Consider the following 17,927-nt stretch of genomic DNA (forward strand, 5'->3'; position numbering starts at 1 on the left):
GGCCAAAGAGCATAACATCACAGAGTAGAAATGGTCTCTGACTTTTTTTTTCTTCACTTAATATTCATCCCCTGCTCAGTCCACTGCTCGCTGAACTCTCTCAAGACAAAAGGCCCCCAAAAAGATCATCGGATGTGTGATTGATCACAACAGAAATGTTTGCATTTCCTCCAGGCTTTTAAAGTGAAGGCAGCACAACAATAAAACAGGGTAAGCCTCAGTTATGGTTCTGCAGATTAATATGAGTAGCTGAGGGGGATGCTTTGGAAATTGCTTTGACTAGAAATGTGTCAACGTTGACAGGTTGTTTTTTTTTTTCAGTTTGATCCCTATTAAGCACTTCCCTCTGATCTAATTCAATAAATGCCAAAGGGAGTTATAATAATCATATTCATCCCTGATCCTTTGGGATATGTGTCTTTGGAACCCATAAATACTTCTAACTTTCTTTCTTCTACACATAATATCTTCAGAGGTTTATATATCTTCAGAGGTTTTATGTGTCCCAGCTAATCGAGTACATTCAGTAAAGTTAGCTTTGGAGAATGCACAGAATCCCACATACAATCAAAGGAGTCCCTGCGAAAGTGCTAAGCCGCCGAGCCATCGTGACATCTTTGAGCTTCAAATGAAAATCCCTCAACAGATGTAATGAAAATACAATCCGTATCATTCATATGTCTATATTAGAGCAATAAAGTCTTTTTTTTTTAGTGAGTGAAGCATTTTTTGAGTTTTAAAGGGAAACGGCACACCGAGTTCAGATATGAAATTCATGACAGCCAAATTAGTCTCAGAAAATTATCTCCCAAAGCTACAAATTAAAAGACTGTCAATAAATATGAGTCTAATTTCTAAATGAGCTTCAAATCTGTTCCAAACCAGTAAGTATCTCTTGATCCGCACACCCCTCAAAAAATGCCACTAATATATGGATTTTGCACAAACATTTCCCTCCTGTTACAAATTAGGGAACAGGAAAACTCTCATTTCTCATCTCGTATTAACAGTGGCACCCTCAGAAATTCTTCATAGGGATGGCCAGATGGGTCCACTGAACATTTTGCACTGAACATTTTTCAGTGACACACACAAAAAAGGAAAAAAAAAAGGCCATGACTTAATTTTAAAGGACTTCAATTATGCATATAAGTATATCCACATCACCATAACAATCCTGTTTTAATGTGTATCTATATATGTTTGGATATTAAATGTTCTTTAAATATTCTGGGTGTCCTTTTCATTAAAAAACACAAATATACACAAGGTAAAAAATCATTCAAAAAACATTCAAGTTTTGGAAAATTCTTGGAATTATGTTGTGGCAAATGAAAGTGTTGCTAATAATAACCTAATAACCTTCAACATCATGTAACATAATGATAAATTTATTTTTCTACAGGTGTCTATGTAACATAGTTCTGATATTCATTGATATGTAGCATTTTGTTCACCATCACACATTTTTTCTCCCTTTTTTCACTTTGTGTAGGCCAGATTAGTCTTAGGAGTTTTGTAGGTTGTAAATGTTAATGTATAATACATGCACTCTCTTTTCTAGTGTTCCCTGTTGGAGATAGCTTGGTGTCTTGTTACATCTTCATCATGTCTCATTGAACTGACCTGAGCAAATTATGATTTGAATAGAGCTCAAATCTCTCATTTTTTAAAGACACAACCACAACACACACAACCAAGGTTTGGCAAGACTTTTGTTGTTGTTGAGTCTTTAAAAGTCTTGTTGTAGTTTTGAAAATTTGTCCATGAAAATGTTTGGGAACCCTTTATACAGCTTTAATTTGAAGGAATACGTTTGTTGTAAGAAAAAAACTGTGTTTGAACAAGCACTTCAAATTTAGGGGAGATTTGTGTGAGAGCTGAAGAAACACCTTTGAAAATGGAAATGCCAGTTGCACCTTTGCAAAAATTTTGCCTAACTTTGGACATTATTTAGCCCCCTTTCCAACAAGCAATGACAATATGGATGGTACCAATGGATGCCTTTGGTTGTCCAGTTTCACAAGATACCACCATCTTAACACATTTAAAAGATGAGCACGCCACAGCCTCTTTAACACAGTAAAAAATGCTCCAGGGATTACGTTTTTCTGAAGGCCAAAACAGAAGTTAATATTGACATGGTTCCCTTGTCAAAAAGCCTACTGGATTTTTTTGATTGGATTTTGGAATATTGAACAAAATAAGCTCTGCGGGTCAAACAAATATTTCTAATACTTACACTTTTTATGATTTTTTTTAGCCTAAATGCAATCACCAGAAGTAGAAATCTAACTTTAGGCTATCAAAACTAAACCATCGTCACATGATTCAAGGTCTTTACCACAAGAAGGCTGTAAATCTGTGCCAGCGTGATGTCACTGTGTAGCCTCATTTAGCTACCTGTCAGCAACCTCCTTTTTAAGACATAAAACTAAATAACTCAATAAATACCCACTAAAAGTGGGTATTTATTGAGTTATTTTATGTCACAAAACAAAACGTAAAAGTCTCTTACACTTGTGTTAACCACAGACCTTATTTAAAGCCCCTGACCAAAAGCCCATTCAAAAAACCCATTCACTTAAAGATTAGGGGACTGGGAGTGCTAAATTCAAACTCATTACCAAGTTTTTGGACTCATTCCTGCGGCACTCTATTATCACCGTTCAGTTATTTTTTACATTTTTTATTATTTTTGTTTCAGTAGAGCCATGACCCCCCTGTCCACCCCTTAGAGGCACCACTGCTAACTAAGACAAACAGTAAAAAAATCTTCACTGTGAAACTGATCTGTCTTAGGATGCTGCAATATCATAAAATTTATGCTCAAATTCAACTCTGCAAGTAACACAGCAGAGGTCTTGAGGTCTCACTCAATACAAGAGTGCGACAAGTGAGCGTGAAGGGCTGCTGGCGGAGTAAAAGAACAACATAAGCTTCCTTCCACCTATTTTAATGTAAAATATTCCACCCTCACAAACATCTGTTGCTGTAGTCTGTACAACACCCAAACAAACACAACAAAAAGAAAAAAAAGCTACCCAGTTCCTCCTCAACTTGTGACACATTTTAAAAATTTAAGGTCAGTGCAAGAAACAGAAACTTTACAGAACTGGATGGCAGCTACAGTAAACAACACAGCTCAGTATCAGCTGACCAGCAGCAGCAAGTTAACTGGCAAACCTGGTGTAACCCAGCCTCCTCATCACACTCCCACACACATCCTCTATTAGTCTGATGTCCTTTCGGGGCATATTTTGTCTCCACATGTTAATACTGGCTGGTGAAATGTCCCCTTCATACATGAGATTGTACAGGTTCGTGGAGGTGGTGAACAGGAGTTGGTTGAGGGCTGCGGGTGACACAGGCACCCCCAGAAATGTGTGTATGCTTTCCGCTGTCTCCTGTGGGAAGTTGACCACGTCCTCAAACCTCACTTGGAGGTAGGACTCCTCAGGGAGGCTCTCGCTGACTCTCAGAACTGCTGCGGTGTGAGCCAGCCACAGATGAGCCAGTATGAGAATGGGGTTTGTCTCTGAGCGGGACAGCAGCCTCTGGATGATTTTAAACTCTGGTGCCTCAGCAGGGCACCCGTCACTGACAGCATCCTCCTTGAATATCAAGGAAAGGTGCTGTGGGATGTTTTTAAGGGAGTAAAGGCTGGGTTTGCTGTTATAAACCATGAGATAAATCCACGCTCGAGGGTCTCTCACCAAGTAGATTGTCCTCAGGGAAGATCCCACAACTTCCTGAATGAAAGGCAGTTTGAGCGCCCAGCTTCCGCTCCGCATGTTGAGGACCACCCTGGCATTGGGGTACTCCGCAACGTGGCGTCTCATTTCCCTCACATACTCTGCATCTCTGTCCAGACTCGCTCTCAGTTTGCCCTTCAGCTCAGCTGCCGGCTCTCTCCTCCTGGATCTTTTCTTTCTGTCCCTCGAGGGGCCGACTCTCTGGGGCTGTTTGACCCTGCTGCCCTCCACCAGCTGAATATTCTGCAAGTGCAGCTTGGTGTTGTGAACCAGCGAATGCAGCCAGCCCTGTATAATCTTAAACCGTCCATGCACGGCGTCCGACCTTGACCACTCGCAGGCGTCGACCAGAGAGTCAAACTCAAACTCGGTTTCCGGAATGTCCACGTGCTCGGTGGGGACTCTTATGTAAACAAAGTCCGAGCTGTTGTAGAAAAGGTGCTTGAGTATTTCTGATCCAGAACCGGGAAGCGTTGTTATGACTACGGTGGGGAGGGGGAGCCGGTGCTGCTCGTACAGTCTGATTTGTTTGTTTACTTCGCTTTTGGCACCCGCACCTTTCCATTTTACCCCACAGAGAAGCTGATCGCAGCTGTTAGACACAAACAGCAGCTCGGCTATCCACAGAATGAGCACAGAGAGGAGGGCGTAACGCATCAGCCTGCTGAAGCAGACATAAAACTTTCTCTGCATGGTCAAAAATCCGATGGCCACACAGAGAACAACCCCAGCTATCACATTGACTGTGAAGCCAAAGTCAAAGAGCTGATTATCACTGCTGATTTGTTTGGGGATCAGTTGAGTCCCAAGGCCATATCGAGTGATTTGATATCTATCCTCAACTTTACAGTGACCTCCAAACCCTAAATAAGCCAACCTTGCACCTATGTCTTTATAGTTTGTCGCAATCGAGACTATCTTCTCCGTGTTATTTATAGTTAAAGAAAGTCTCACTCCATTTTTGCTATTATCCACAAACCTACAGCTGGACACTTTGACATAAGGCCCGTGTAACACGTACGCGACTCTGCTGACTGTGCCTGCCATCGGAAAAGTGACATTGACATACTGAGTCCACCTCTTTTTAAACTCAGCCGCCTGCTCTGCCTCTTGTATCCGCGTATCAGGGCTGTGACCCTGGCTGTCGAACCAGAACATTTTATAATGAGCGTCCCACACATCCATCATGGCGCCATTATACCTGTCCATGAATCTGAAAGGAACGTACTTAAAGTCAATGTCAAGATTGTGGAAAAAAGCGCTGAGGGACTTTACAGGTGAATCACTCCATTTCTCTACGTGGTCAAGTACTAGGAGGGTCTGGGAATTAAGCAGAACTAAGGCTCTGTACACACTCTTTAGTCTCATTGCGGGGGAATAAGCAGACACCGCCTCTCCGCTCACGAACATGGTGTCCCTGTGTGAAGAGGCAACTATCACCTCCCCTCTGGCGTCACCCACCCCTTCATCAGTCCAGCGCAGCCATTTGGCGCACTCCCCTAACTGACCTTCCCACGGATTATTACACTGACTAGACGGAGACGGACTGAACACCAAAACATTGTTAAGATAGCTGTACTTTGGACCATAAAGTGCTTCGGACACAAATACTTGCCCATTAGGAGCAAATGTGAATGAGTTCTGATCAGGGTGCTCATGACCAGGGTTAAAGCTGTTCCAGCCCTCCACCCAGGAGTAAGGCTTGTCGTGGACAATGTCATAGACTGCACGGCCACCCAGCTTGCCAGATTTAAAGGAGACAAAAGTATTCCCCTGGCCATTTGGTAGCCCTGCCCCGTAGGTAACCACACCCCAGTTTGAGAAAATATGCATCCTCGCTTTTCCAAAGTCTTGGGGAGGCTGCGGCATGAGGTGGGAGTTGTACCAGATGTACTCTGTGTGAAGTGTAGCCCAGCGCTGGGCGGACGACTGCCCCATGGGACCATCCTTGGGCCGGTGCTTTCTAATCTGTTGCGCCAGCCAGTTCCCAGTCCCATTCCTCATGACGAATGTGTCCAGGAAGACAAGCTGGCTCTCTGGCCCATAAAACCAGTTATAGTTGGAGTCTGCGATGCCAACCGTTCTCTGAAACCCCGGCAGCAGAGTGGCGTAATAAAACCAGAAGTGTCCCCGCAGCCAGTTGTTCTGCAGGTTGTCAATGCTGAAGTGGCGCTGAGCCAAGAAGACATATTGTGTGATTGACTTGGCTGTGTAGCTCCCATAGGCGACTCCCTCATCCAGGGACCCGTCAACGACATGGTTTAAGAGAAACATAGTTTTCTCCATATAGTTCACTGCCACCTGTTTCCAGATCATTGACTCCGGGTTATCATGTGATCCAACCACTATGGCACCAGTCAGGATGGCTAAAATGTTAGTGGTTTGATGATTTTGGAGATACTGTTTCCCCCACCCTCTAAACTTTGAGAGCTCAAACAGCTCTTCTGTCTCAGAACGAATTTTCTTGAGGTAAACATCCCTCCGCCGTTCATCCAGGTAGGAGTAAATAAAGTCATAAGCAGTGGCAAACCCAGTAAGAGAGTGAGCCATGGGGACCTCGTCGTTAGGAGCGCTGGTTACCTTCCAGTCAGGGTATTCAGCCATCCTATCCATAAACTTGATAAGAAACTGCAGGGCAGCAGAGTCCTCTGGGCACAACAGGCAGTAGAGAGCCAAGGGAGGCAGGTTGTTCCCATAAATCTCATTCCACTTGCTTGTAAACTCCGCATGTTTCACAGGGGGCATGTAAAAGGGGACATTAGACAACATGGTGAGCGCAGCCGCCCGGATGACTTTAAATATGTGACTGTGGGTGGTGGAGGACCTTTGCCTCAAGTGCAACACATCCACTTGGTTAAAATATAGGTTGGGATGGGAGTCAGTAGACTGGAGTTTCCACTGCTCGGTCGCTCGGGCTTGTGTGAGCTTGACCTGGAGCAGGTCGTCTGTGAAAATGTCTCTGTCTGTGGCGTTGAACACCCCCGAGAAGGCTGTCCCCACTGCGAAGAGTGGGAGTAAAAAAACTGAATATATAACCCAGTTTACTGCCATGTTGCCCGGCATTTGGGAATACATGTTACTGCATGTGGAAATGAGGATTGTTTTCTTCTTTAAAGATGTTGTCCCATAACGCCAGGTGATATTTCAGAGTAAAAGTCCTGGTGCAAGAGTTCAAAAAATGTACACTGCAATATCAAAGTCCCGTGCATGAGAGTCAAGAAAAAACTTTAGTGCAAACAAACACTTGTAACAATCTTGTAACAGTCTGCAAAGGCAACACATTAATTTAACATAAATGTCTGATGGTTGGATCTTTCTGTTTTTGAATTTAAATCCAAGAGCAAAAATCCTGCACGTTTTCCTCCATCCTCATCCTGCTCGTGAAGACTGGCAATCCCCCCCCTCCTCGCGTGCGCCAGTAAGTCATATTGATCTCCTCCCCAAAACATTTCCTCTCGGACAAACATCAGTCAGCCCCAGTCTGTGTCCGGTCCAATCACAGCCACCCAAAGGCACCGTGTGCAGCCCGACCGAGCCGCAACATCCGCGGACATGAGCCTCAGCGAACAACGCATCTCCTCCGCAGATAACATTGCTTGGTAGCTGCAGAGACTCCCAAACTGCCTGCTGCTTAAATTTGCAAATCCCGATCGGGAAATTGATCAGTTTGCATTGTTAAAATCCAGTGATCGTGTTCTTTTGATAGCTCCACGTTTCTTATCTTCGTGTGGTGAAGTCCGAAAAGAGGAAAGTTGTCGTCACTCCTCAAGTATTCAAAGAATGAGACATTTTTTTGTCCGCAGGAAAACAGTAAATCCCGAGTGATGAATAATCCACATGTAAATGTGCCGGATCTGTCGGGATATTTTTGTATCCGCTGCCGATTGAGACACACATGTCACAAGTGAAGCTGTGTATGTGTGTGATCTCTGGACGCGTCTCCGTTGTGTCTTCCCCCCCGACTGTTCAACACAGTCAGTTTGATTGTTTTTCCTGCACTGGATGGAAAATTTCCACTGTACAAACTGTAGAGGGAGCCGTGACTTCAGCAGCCCAGCCTCATCTCTCATGTAGAGAGAGTGGGAAGGCTGAATACTCATTTCATGAAATCTTTCTCTCTCTCAGTGTTCTTAACAGAGTGGTTGACTCATGTTAAATTCTTGTTCAATATTAAAGCGGAGGCTACAGAAGCAAAATCATACAAGTGCAGAGAAAACACTCTTTTTTGGTCTAATAAATACATGTTTTGTCCTAAACTTAACACACACACACACACACACATATTGTTGTTTTTACTCTCAGGACACAGCTGATGAAAAGTAATAGTTCAACATGTGAGAAATACACCCAGTTAGATGACAAGATTGAAATAAAGAGCTACAGCCAGCAGCTCTGCCTTTCAAAATCAGAAAGCAGCAGGGCAGTATTACTCAACTTACAGCCCGCGGGCCAAATCTGGTCCCCCGTAGGGGGCCTGATGGCCTTCCAAACATTTTCTAATTCACAATAAAAATAGAGTGATTCACACTGGAAATTGTTTTTGTACTTTTGGTATACATAAGGTACCAGAGTGAATAAAACAGCATCAAAATAGAGCTTGTTTATCAAAAAAGTGCCAGTGGAGGATCTCCCACACCTCCCGACATAGGTCCTGACCAAGACCCTAATTTCCTAAAATCCAAGAAACATCCTAAAATCCAAGAATCATCCTAAAATCCCAGAAATGTCCTACAATCACTGAATCATCCTTATATCAGATAATTGTCCTTAAATCCTAGAAAGGTACCAAAATCCTAAAAACGTCCTATAATCCTAAAAACATCCTATAATCCTAAAAACGTCTTAAACTCCCAGAAACATCCAACAATTCAAGAAACGTCCAAAGATCTCAGAAAGTCTGAAAATCTGAGAAATGTCCAATAGTCCAAGCAACGTCTTGAAATCCTACATACAAAAAACATTCTACAATCCAAGATATGTCCTAAAATCCTAGAAATGTCATAAAATCCGAGAAACGTCTTTAAGTCCGGGAAACGTACCAAAGTCCTAGAAACGTGATGCAACTGGCCCATGACCTCCTGTCAAACAAGCTGAGAATCCCTGCAATAGGTATAGAGAAACACATGGGGGGTTAAAAGCTATCTTAAACATTTTAACATTTTAACTATTTAGTTACCTCGGGTGATATGTGAGGACATCAGGTAAAACGGGACAAATAAGGTTTTATATCTTTGGCTCTATAAATATTAGCAGTATGAGTAACCGCACATCATTTTGATTGGTCTAAGATAAATATAATGATATAGTTGAAGGATGTTGCATTTTATTGACAGTTTGACTTATTATTAAATATTTTTTTACACAAACTTTTTATTGGGAGAAGGTTTTGAGTGAGTAATATTCAGTAAAATGGGACAAAAAAAGCTAAAAAAAAAAAAAAAAGGAGATATTTCCAAAAACCAATGTTTTTTAGACTATCAGTGCCAAAAAATTATGACTTACGCTTTCATATACACACATTTTTAGTACTGTAAAACAATAAGATGATGCAGTGAGTCCATGTCAAACACAATACTGCCAAAGTAAAGCCAACATTGTTACATATCCATGTTCACTGTAGACAATATGGCACCAAGGAAACAACAGCAAAAAACAGGGAAAGCATGGCAAAAAGTTGGACAATCTTTTATAATACATATTTTAGGTTAAGTTAATGATTTAATTACTTAACCGATGTGGATTTAACATAGATTCTTTTTTGGAGTATTTTGAAATTAGCAAATATTCGCCTGTAATAGCTCTGTTAACAGTTGTGCTAGGGAAAGCTGCTAACGGCTAAATTGGTGTGCAAGAAAGTATAACATGCGGCTGGAATAAAGTAAAGCAAGCTCAAAGTTATTGAGAAAATCTTTTTATAAGATATCTCAACTTGCATTGTTGCAAACATGTATTTTATTATGTATTTTTGTTGTACTCTATTTTATGACCTTTTTGACATTTGTAAACTGTCTCTGAGCACCTTGTAGTGCTCCATAAATAAAATATGTTATTATTATTATTAAAAATAAAGCTATCCTTATTATGATTTACTCAAAGAGTGCCTCTGATTAGTCTTGGTATTTACACCAGTATTAAATTACATAAATAATAATCATTACTTACTAGATCTCATTAAAATGTTTAATTTGAAATAAACCTTCTTTTTCCCCCAAACCGTCTCTTTACACTCTTTTATCTACAGTCTCAGTTGCATGTCTTTGTAACACATTTCCTGCGGCAACAGAAAAGGCACCTAATCACCTCAAAAGCATCTTCCCTCAGAGAAATGTGTGACATTTGCCTGTCCTAACACGCTACTGTGCACTCATTGATCACCTCATTCTGTGTGTATTAGGTTTCTGCGCGGCATCTTCATTTAATGATGGATTGCTCACTCAGCCCAGTTCACATGTCTTCTGCAGCATGCTATCCCCCACAGGGAACACTGTTGCATGATGAGCTTTTTTCTGTGTTCCCCTCAGTTCAAACACACACGCTACAGGCGCACAGTTGGCCTTATCAGGACAGCTGCAGGAAAACATGCGCAGCAATCTCTCGCAGACGAGAAGTCTTCAATATGGAGAGGAGATGCACAGCAAAAAAGCTGCCGCAATTTAAACGGTGATAAAAATCTTGAGCTCACATCAGTGAAGATGATTTATGAAAAATATCATCAAGAAGACGCTTGAAAGGCCTGTAAACAATAACAGATTTTTTAAAAAAAACTTACTTTAAAGAAGAAGTGGGTCGAATTTCCCAACATTTTTTTTTCAGCATATGTTTTTTCACTGCATCAACTGCCCACTCTGCAGAGGAGGAAATCAGCACTAACCTGCCCTTTTTAGCCCTATAATTCATTTTAATTATATAATTTGATAATATCTCTAATTATGTCACTATAAGTGTACTGTACATGCTTCCTGTTCCTACACAGTGGGTTTGTCCTAACAACAACTGTGGTAACTGGGGGTTGTAGCAAGTTCATTTTCACAACTAAGAGTTTCTAATTTTTCAATATAAAACTTACAAACTATGGAGAGTCAAGAGTGTAGGCTGCCATAAATTTAAAGAAAAAATGAATGCAAAGTTTGCAAATGATGCCAATGCAGAAGTGCCAAAATTGCAGTTCATCGAATGGCCACTTGAGGCTGGCTCCAAAACAGACATTCCATACCAACACTACCATCCCCTATAGTATGCAAGAATAAGATTTAGTATTTCTATTTCTATTTCTATTTCTATTTCTACTACATTCTGTCGGATTTTGCTGTGCTGTCATTGTTCTGTTCTTTTTTGTTGTTTTTAATCCCTATTATTATTTTGTTTGTTTAAACAATTAATATTCCTATCATTACTATTCATCAGTCACTCGGATGCACTGTCAGCAGTTATTGCAGCTGTGACTGATGAATAGTAATGATAGGAATATTAATTGTTTAAACAAACAAAATAATAATAGGGATTAAAAACAACAAAAAAGAACAGAACAATGACAGAGGAATGCATACAAGGCTAATTTCAATCCACATGCAGTTGTATTTTCAGGGTTAAACTACACATATAGTGAAGTAACAACAGCAGAGCTCTCCTGGTTGAACTCTATTTTTGGCAAGCTTTGCAAATGGTGTTTTCTTTGATCTCCGTGGTAACGGATACATGAGCAGGAGGGTCAAAGTTCAGAGTGCAGTGTTCTAAAGAAGTTGTATGTCCTGATTGTGTGCCTACTGCATGCAATACTACAAACTTTATAAGAGCAGCCGCAGTACCTACTAAAATTAAAAAGAATTAGTATACGATTCAGAACACCCAGCATAAACCCCCATAGACACTCATGTTAAAATGCTCGACTTAATGGAAGAATTCTACATTTTACAGTCTGGTGCAAAAGAACAGTTTAGTCTCTATTGCAAATTTTAACATTCATGACAACTGTTCAGGGGTTGAATTGTTTTATATCTCACCTGTTTACATTTTATTAAGGCCCAAAGTTACAATATTTAATGGCAAGCTGCTCGATGTCAGGGTGTCTGCAAAACGTTGCTACCGTCTTCCACAGCTCAAAGCTCTCATCCAAATACAGTCACTTCTGGCTCCAAAAAAACAAGTAACGACTGCCAAAATGCTAAACTCAAGGCTTCAAGACTGCAGTCCACAAAACAGTAGGTAACGTCATGATAGCTGCGTCTATTACTGATACAGTCTGTGGCTACAACACATGGTTAAAGTAAGAAAAAAGTTCACGAAACAACATCACATCTGTTCTAACTTAATTCCATCACATATGTAAAAGGCATCAAATACATCTTCTACTCGCCTCATTGTGTTACGTATCAGCCAATGATGCCGTACTGAGAGGCATCCCATTTTCTAGGTTAAGATTTCAAATACTACCCTTTCTGTCTCCATTCAGTGGGGTCCCTTCTCAGTCAGGGGTACTCCAAAACTAGGCGTAAGGCCAAGGAGGAGAATTGGGAATGGGCCGATTAAATATTGGTCCTATTTAAGTGTTTTTATACAGTTTTATATAATGCAGTCGCTTATTTCAGAGAAGGAAACTGAACCTAAACTACTGGCCTCTCGCCCAGTTGCTAATGCTGCAGCCAGTAGCTCTCCTTCTCAGCATTTGACATTTATATTTCTTTTGTGAGCGCATTAAATTTGCATATTTGCCCTAAAATGTGACCCTCTATCCTGCATCCTGCAACTCTAAAGAGAAAAGTATCACTGCATTTTTGTAGGCCACGATTTTTAACCACATTGTGCCGCTGGATGCACCTCACTCACTGACGTCGAGGCTGGTATTTCTTCTGTGGCTGCAGCAGCGATATGTGATCATAAAATTATTGCCTGTTCCCAGCAGAGATGTGTAAACTCAGGAATAAAACATCCCTATGCACTCACTCTCCATCATCTTTTAATGTGTTCAACATCAGTTATGCTCACTAATCGTGTAACATATCAGTCAGTTCTCTGATGTCAATTTCATGTTAGTCAGTGGCATGCATGGATTTGGTACACAAGTTCAACCTTCGCTCACAAAGCATGTTTTTCAAGGGTTTTTTCTGTAAGAATCTATACTGTGTATTTTTCAGAAATAGCAATCATTGAATAGAAACTGGTTTATGATGCTTAAAGGGTAAATTCAGTATTTTTAAACTAGACCATATTTTCCCATGCTTTCGTGTCTAAGTGATAAATGAGAACAACATATATCTTTAAATTGGTCCAGTATTTGGTGAGCATTTAGCAGGCTGCAGCCACGAAACAGGATGCACTGTACCCATTTAGAGCATTTGTGCACCGTCAATTTACGCAAACTAAAAGTTTCTGGTCTTTGTCACTGACAGGCTCAGATTGCGATTTCCAGTGTATGAAAAGATTGAAAAGATCCCTACAAAGACAGACATTTTGTTACAGACTAAGATCCCTTTTGTTTAACTAGAAACAGCCCAGAAATAGCAATTGCTGAACCCACCAGACTTTACATAAACAGTCATTCATCATCATAAAACACACTTCATTCAAATAATGAGCCTGTTTCTGGTTAAAAAATCTTAGTCTCAACAAAAAGGACCATCACTGTATGGATCTTTTTTGTGATGTGCCTGTCAGTGGCAAAAACTAGCACTTTTAGTTGACATGCGTTGACTGTGCACAAATGCCTCAAGTGGTTAATTTGCAGCCTGTTTAACGGCTGCCTGCTGCAGCGTTCTGCCTCAACATTGGAACAATTTTAAAAAATGTTCAAATTAGTCCCTTGGACACAAAATCATGAGAAAACAGGCTCCGGGTTGAAAAAAAAAACAAAGTTACCCTTTAAGGAAAGTCATTTTCTTCATTAAATAAAGTCCTCAACCTTCCCTTGTTATAAGACAGCCAACGCTTATTTGTTATACAAATTAAACTGCTTAAGAATCAGTGCTATCTGTTTTGAGAAAAGTCTGATTTTTAAAACAGAAGCTGAGCGAAAAACTGACTAAATGGACATTTTTTTGCAGTGTGCACCCCTCTGCTGTATGCTCTACCCAGACTTTCACTTCCATTAACTGCCCATCTGTTCAACCTCCACGTTTCTCAGCAGAGTACTTTTGACTAATTTGATCTTCATTTAGTCGCCTTCGCTTGCATTATGTCCTGTCGTCACTGGAAAATCACTCCTCCGAATGGGCTCTGAGCGAGAGGAATGTTTGTCTGCAGCACACAACTACCATCCTTTGAAGTTTTACTCAAAAACTTACTGGAATAACTTCTGATCACCGCCACACCGCCGCCTGTCGATTCTTCAAACTTGTAATGGAGAAAAAGGGTTCAACTGAGCAGCCTAATTAGAGGAAGTCTCTGTGTGGCGAAATGATTGAATGATGTCAACCGCAGTAAACCAACACTCTAATCACTCTCACCCACAGCTGCTCGGCCTCGGGCAGAGCAAGAGGTCCGTGAGTTGTTGTTGGCACTGGTTGCCTAGCGACATTTCAAGCGCATCTGATCAGTGAAGATAAACGGTAGATTGCCAAGAATGTGTCAAACATGGGTCCTGGACGCACCGCTGATTGACAGGTGGCAACTAGTGTCTTTGTGCCCACTGTAGCTCTCCTGCTGTTTACACTGGCTGTTTGAAGCTTTGCAATTCTTGGCTTTGCTTGTTGAGAAAAAAAACAAAAAAAAAGAAACTCAAGCCATACATATTGAGAAAAAGAGAAGTGTGTGCTGACAGCCAGTGCCCTTATTAAAAATAAGCCATGCTGGGAGCAAAGGGAGGCGCGAACCAGGCCCTTGAAAGACTCCCCGCTTTCTCTCCCTGCAGAGAATTTCAATCCCCCCACCAAGACTCTCAGGTTGCTCAGCATGCTTGTGTCCTGCATCCGGCCCTCTGGGTAGAGGCAGAGGGAAAATTGGCTCCAACTGTTCAGGTTTCAAATATGGTTTCAGCGCCTTCTATGAGGCCATCTGTCAATCACAGCAGTCTCCTCAAAACAAACCATGTAGCTGCAGTTTTCTCCAGGTGCTTCCACAATCACTGTGATCCCTCAGAACCAGTAAATCTACCCACAGAACAGGAGGCAGTTTACCTGATGAGCCAGGAGACGCAAACAATGCAGGAGGTCCTTTTAGAATACAAGTCATTTTATCCATACTAGGGATCGCAGTTTGGGTTCATTTTGCTTTCGGTAGCCTGATGTCCAGGAGTGTCACAGAACCTGCTGGAGTTTTTTTTTTCAGCACAAATGTTAATATGTCAAAGCAGCCACACTTCCTGCAAAAGCAGCTCAGTAGCAGCACATCTACATCTGCGACTCGCCGATATTTTCCACATTGGCCCAAATATCCAGCCTATGTCACGCCGAACTCGTCAAATAGCGCCGCTCTGTCTGTGCTTTCAGCGTACGAGCGTGACGCCAAATGCCACCTTCTGGGCCTCACTGGAACGTGGCTGGATGGCGTCAGATGAGAACGCGCTCGGACAGAACCGGTGGCATTGTTATTATATGCTGGCAGACAGCAAGATGGCAGTGGGTGAGTCAACATGCAATGCACACAGGCGGCATCACTTGAGAACGCAGCCGGACGGAACAGGTGTTGTCTGTATTGTTGATCACACATTGTTCACTTTTCGATGCTGTGAATGCATGTAGCCTTCAGCTTCGAAACATAATAACTTACAGTATGAAATGAGCTACAAAAACACGCAGCCAACTCAGTGGTAGTTTTTCTTCATCTGTTTTAATCCTAAATTCATCTTCAAGGCTGTGTTTGTTCCAGAATAGTTTTGCTGAATACAGATTTGTATACTTGTTTACCTGTTTTCTTGCTGTTTTACATTGAATTGTTTCACAGGAGTAACTGGATCTTTATGACTGCAATGTGTTTACTTTCAGTGGCGTTTGCATCTGTCTGATGTCCCTAATACCTGCTGCTTAATGTGGACTGACATCTGTTGTCGTTTCCATTTGCCGAAGTCGTCCCTTCATCGCTCATCCTGTTCATTTCAGTTTGCACGTCACTTCTGTCATTGCACGTTTCTTTGGTTGCTTGCGCATCGTGTTGTGCACATCACTTGTGACACCTGCATTTCTCCATAGCTTGTGTCAAATGGAAACAACCGACAGCAGCTGACTGAGTAGCAACTGAAAACATCAGACGGATGCAAATCCTACAGTAGGTACTTGTATTTTCTTGAACTTCTTATTTATCTGCTGTAGTGCAAAGGGTGGGTTTTTCTTCCAGTTTCTTTTAAATCAGCCACATAGAGTTGTGTGGATGACCTTGTAGTACGCAGAAGTGCTACGATTATTTATTGCAGAAGAAGAGAGAAACTAAAATAAATTTCCAAAAGCTCAGAGTGTAGCAACATGACCTGCTCAGGAAACCACATGCAGTTTCTGGTAATTCAAAGAAAGTTTACACAAAAAGGACAAATCTAGTCTATTATAACTCAGCTATTATAATCAGAATAGCAGCCATCCTTCCTTTTTGTAACCATTAATCAAAGCCCTTTTGCTACGGTGGCTCTGAGGGTCAAAGTATAACAAAGACATTTTGACATTGCGCTATTGAAAGCAGGCATTGCATTGAAATAACCCATTATTTTTACAATCTCTTCTTCCATATTCTTAAACACTGCTTTGAATAATGCCACCATCGAGGAGTTGGAAAGCAAGAAACAGGAAATAGAAATGACTGATGTCATGGGGTTGAAGACAGACGGATAAATGATTGGCACCGTTAGATACAGTATTTGTATTGTATTTTTTAAGCTTATCATGTTTTCTAATGTAATATCGTATAATTTTCCCATAAAACGTTCTGTTGTGTAAAGTATAAAGTCGCACAAAAAGAAAATACTTGAGTAAAAGTGCTTCAAATTTGTACTCAACCGTCCCATTATCCTTAGGGTCATTGTCACTGCAGGCGGTTTTATCTTAAATAGAATATAAAACAACAATAAGCATTTTACACACGTTTGTTTACGCTGATATTAAGGTCGTCCTTCACGTGCAATTTCATAACCTGCCTTAACCATATCTGTAGTAGAGCGAGAACCCATGATATTTCCCACGACATGGGGGAGGGGGAGTACGGTTCCTGTGAGGAAATTGATAGTTCACACAACACAGGGGAGGAACAAACATATAAACGCTTGCACAGCAGCCTTCTGAACCGTTTCTCATGGCGCTCTGTGAGCTCTCTCTTTATGCTCTCTCTCAATCGAAAATGACCTCTAAGCCAAGGTTTTCTGCCTTTGAGGTGTTGTCACAGCTCTTTGACAGTGAAAGTGACCATAGATGAGAATGGGCCCTATTTAAACGATCTATGGCTCATGGTATAAAGTGCATGGCATAAGTACAATAAGGGTGTATCCAACACACCCTACAAGTTAGTTATATCATTTTTGCTAGTTATTCAGTGTATAACTGGGGCGCAAAGTAAGGCACAAGTGGCAAAGGGTGTGTACTTAGTCATCATCAATGTGTTTTGGGCGTAACATGAATTCAACCAGTGTCATCTCCAATTCCCTTTAAAAGCCAGGTGAGGCACCAGGAGCAGTGCCATTTACGCTGCGTTTTCTGCAAACATCAGCAGGATGATCAGTGTGACAGCAACATTTATGTATTATAGTAAACAAGCTCACGCACCGAGGATTGCAAATATGCATCATGTTTTGCCAAAACTAGATATCAACAAAAAAACAAAGATTAGCATATTAGGTTGCCATGAGCTATAAATTTACCGCGTCTAAGCAGAAGAGAGGAGATAATGTTAATATAATATCACCTTTCGGGACTTTGTAGGTTTATCATCTAATTATCTGACCACTGTTGTCCTCCCATCAGATTTTGATGTAGAAAAAACTATTGAGAGTACGATACAAGAGTTATTAAACTGGTATTAGCTTTTAAACATACATTACTTTAGGGCACTGCGGGGAGGGGCAGAGGATACCGTAACTTAATAAAGCATCATTTTGAAAGACGAAAATGAATGTACCTTTCTTGTGAAACATAGAGGATTCACTGATCTGAGTTCTGCTGCACAGTGCCCATGAAAAATTTACGAACACAGGCGGTGTTGATACAGTACCTGTTTAAGTCCTCGGAGGTGTACAATACAAGTTCTGAAACATGTCATGAATAT

At 41.2% G+C, this 17,927-nt stretch overlaps 1 protein-coding gene across 1 annotated transcript; it reads right to left on the reverse strand.

The window, feature by feature from the left end:
- Positions 1–1,767: 1,767 nt before the first annotated feature.
- LOC121960799 (dermatan-sulfate epimerase-like protein) lies at positions 1,768–7,727 on the reverse strand. Its single transcript, XM_042510659.1, has one exon. It carries the CDS (start codon positions 6,828–6,830, stop codon positions 3,174–3,176), a length of 3,657 nt encoding a protein of 1,218 aa, XP_042366593.1. The 5' UTR covers positions 6,831–7,727; the 3' UTR covers positions 1,768–3,173.
- Positions 7,728–17,927: the final 10,200 nt, after the last annotated feature.

Source organism: Plectropomus leopardus, chromosome 21 (genome assembly GCF_008729295.1).
Source record: "Plectropomus leopardus isolate mb chromosome 21, YSFRI_Pleo_2.0, whole genome shotgun sequence".
Lineage (NCBI taxonomy): Eukaryota > Metazoa > Chordata > Actinopteri > Perciformes > Serranidae > Plectropomus > Plectropomus leopardus.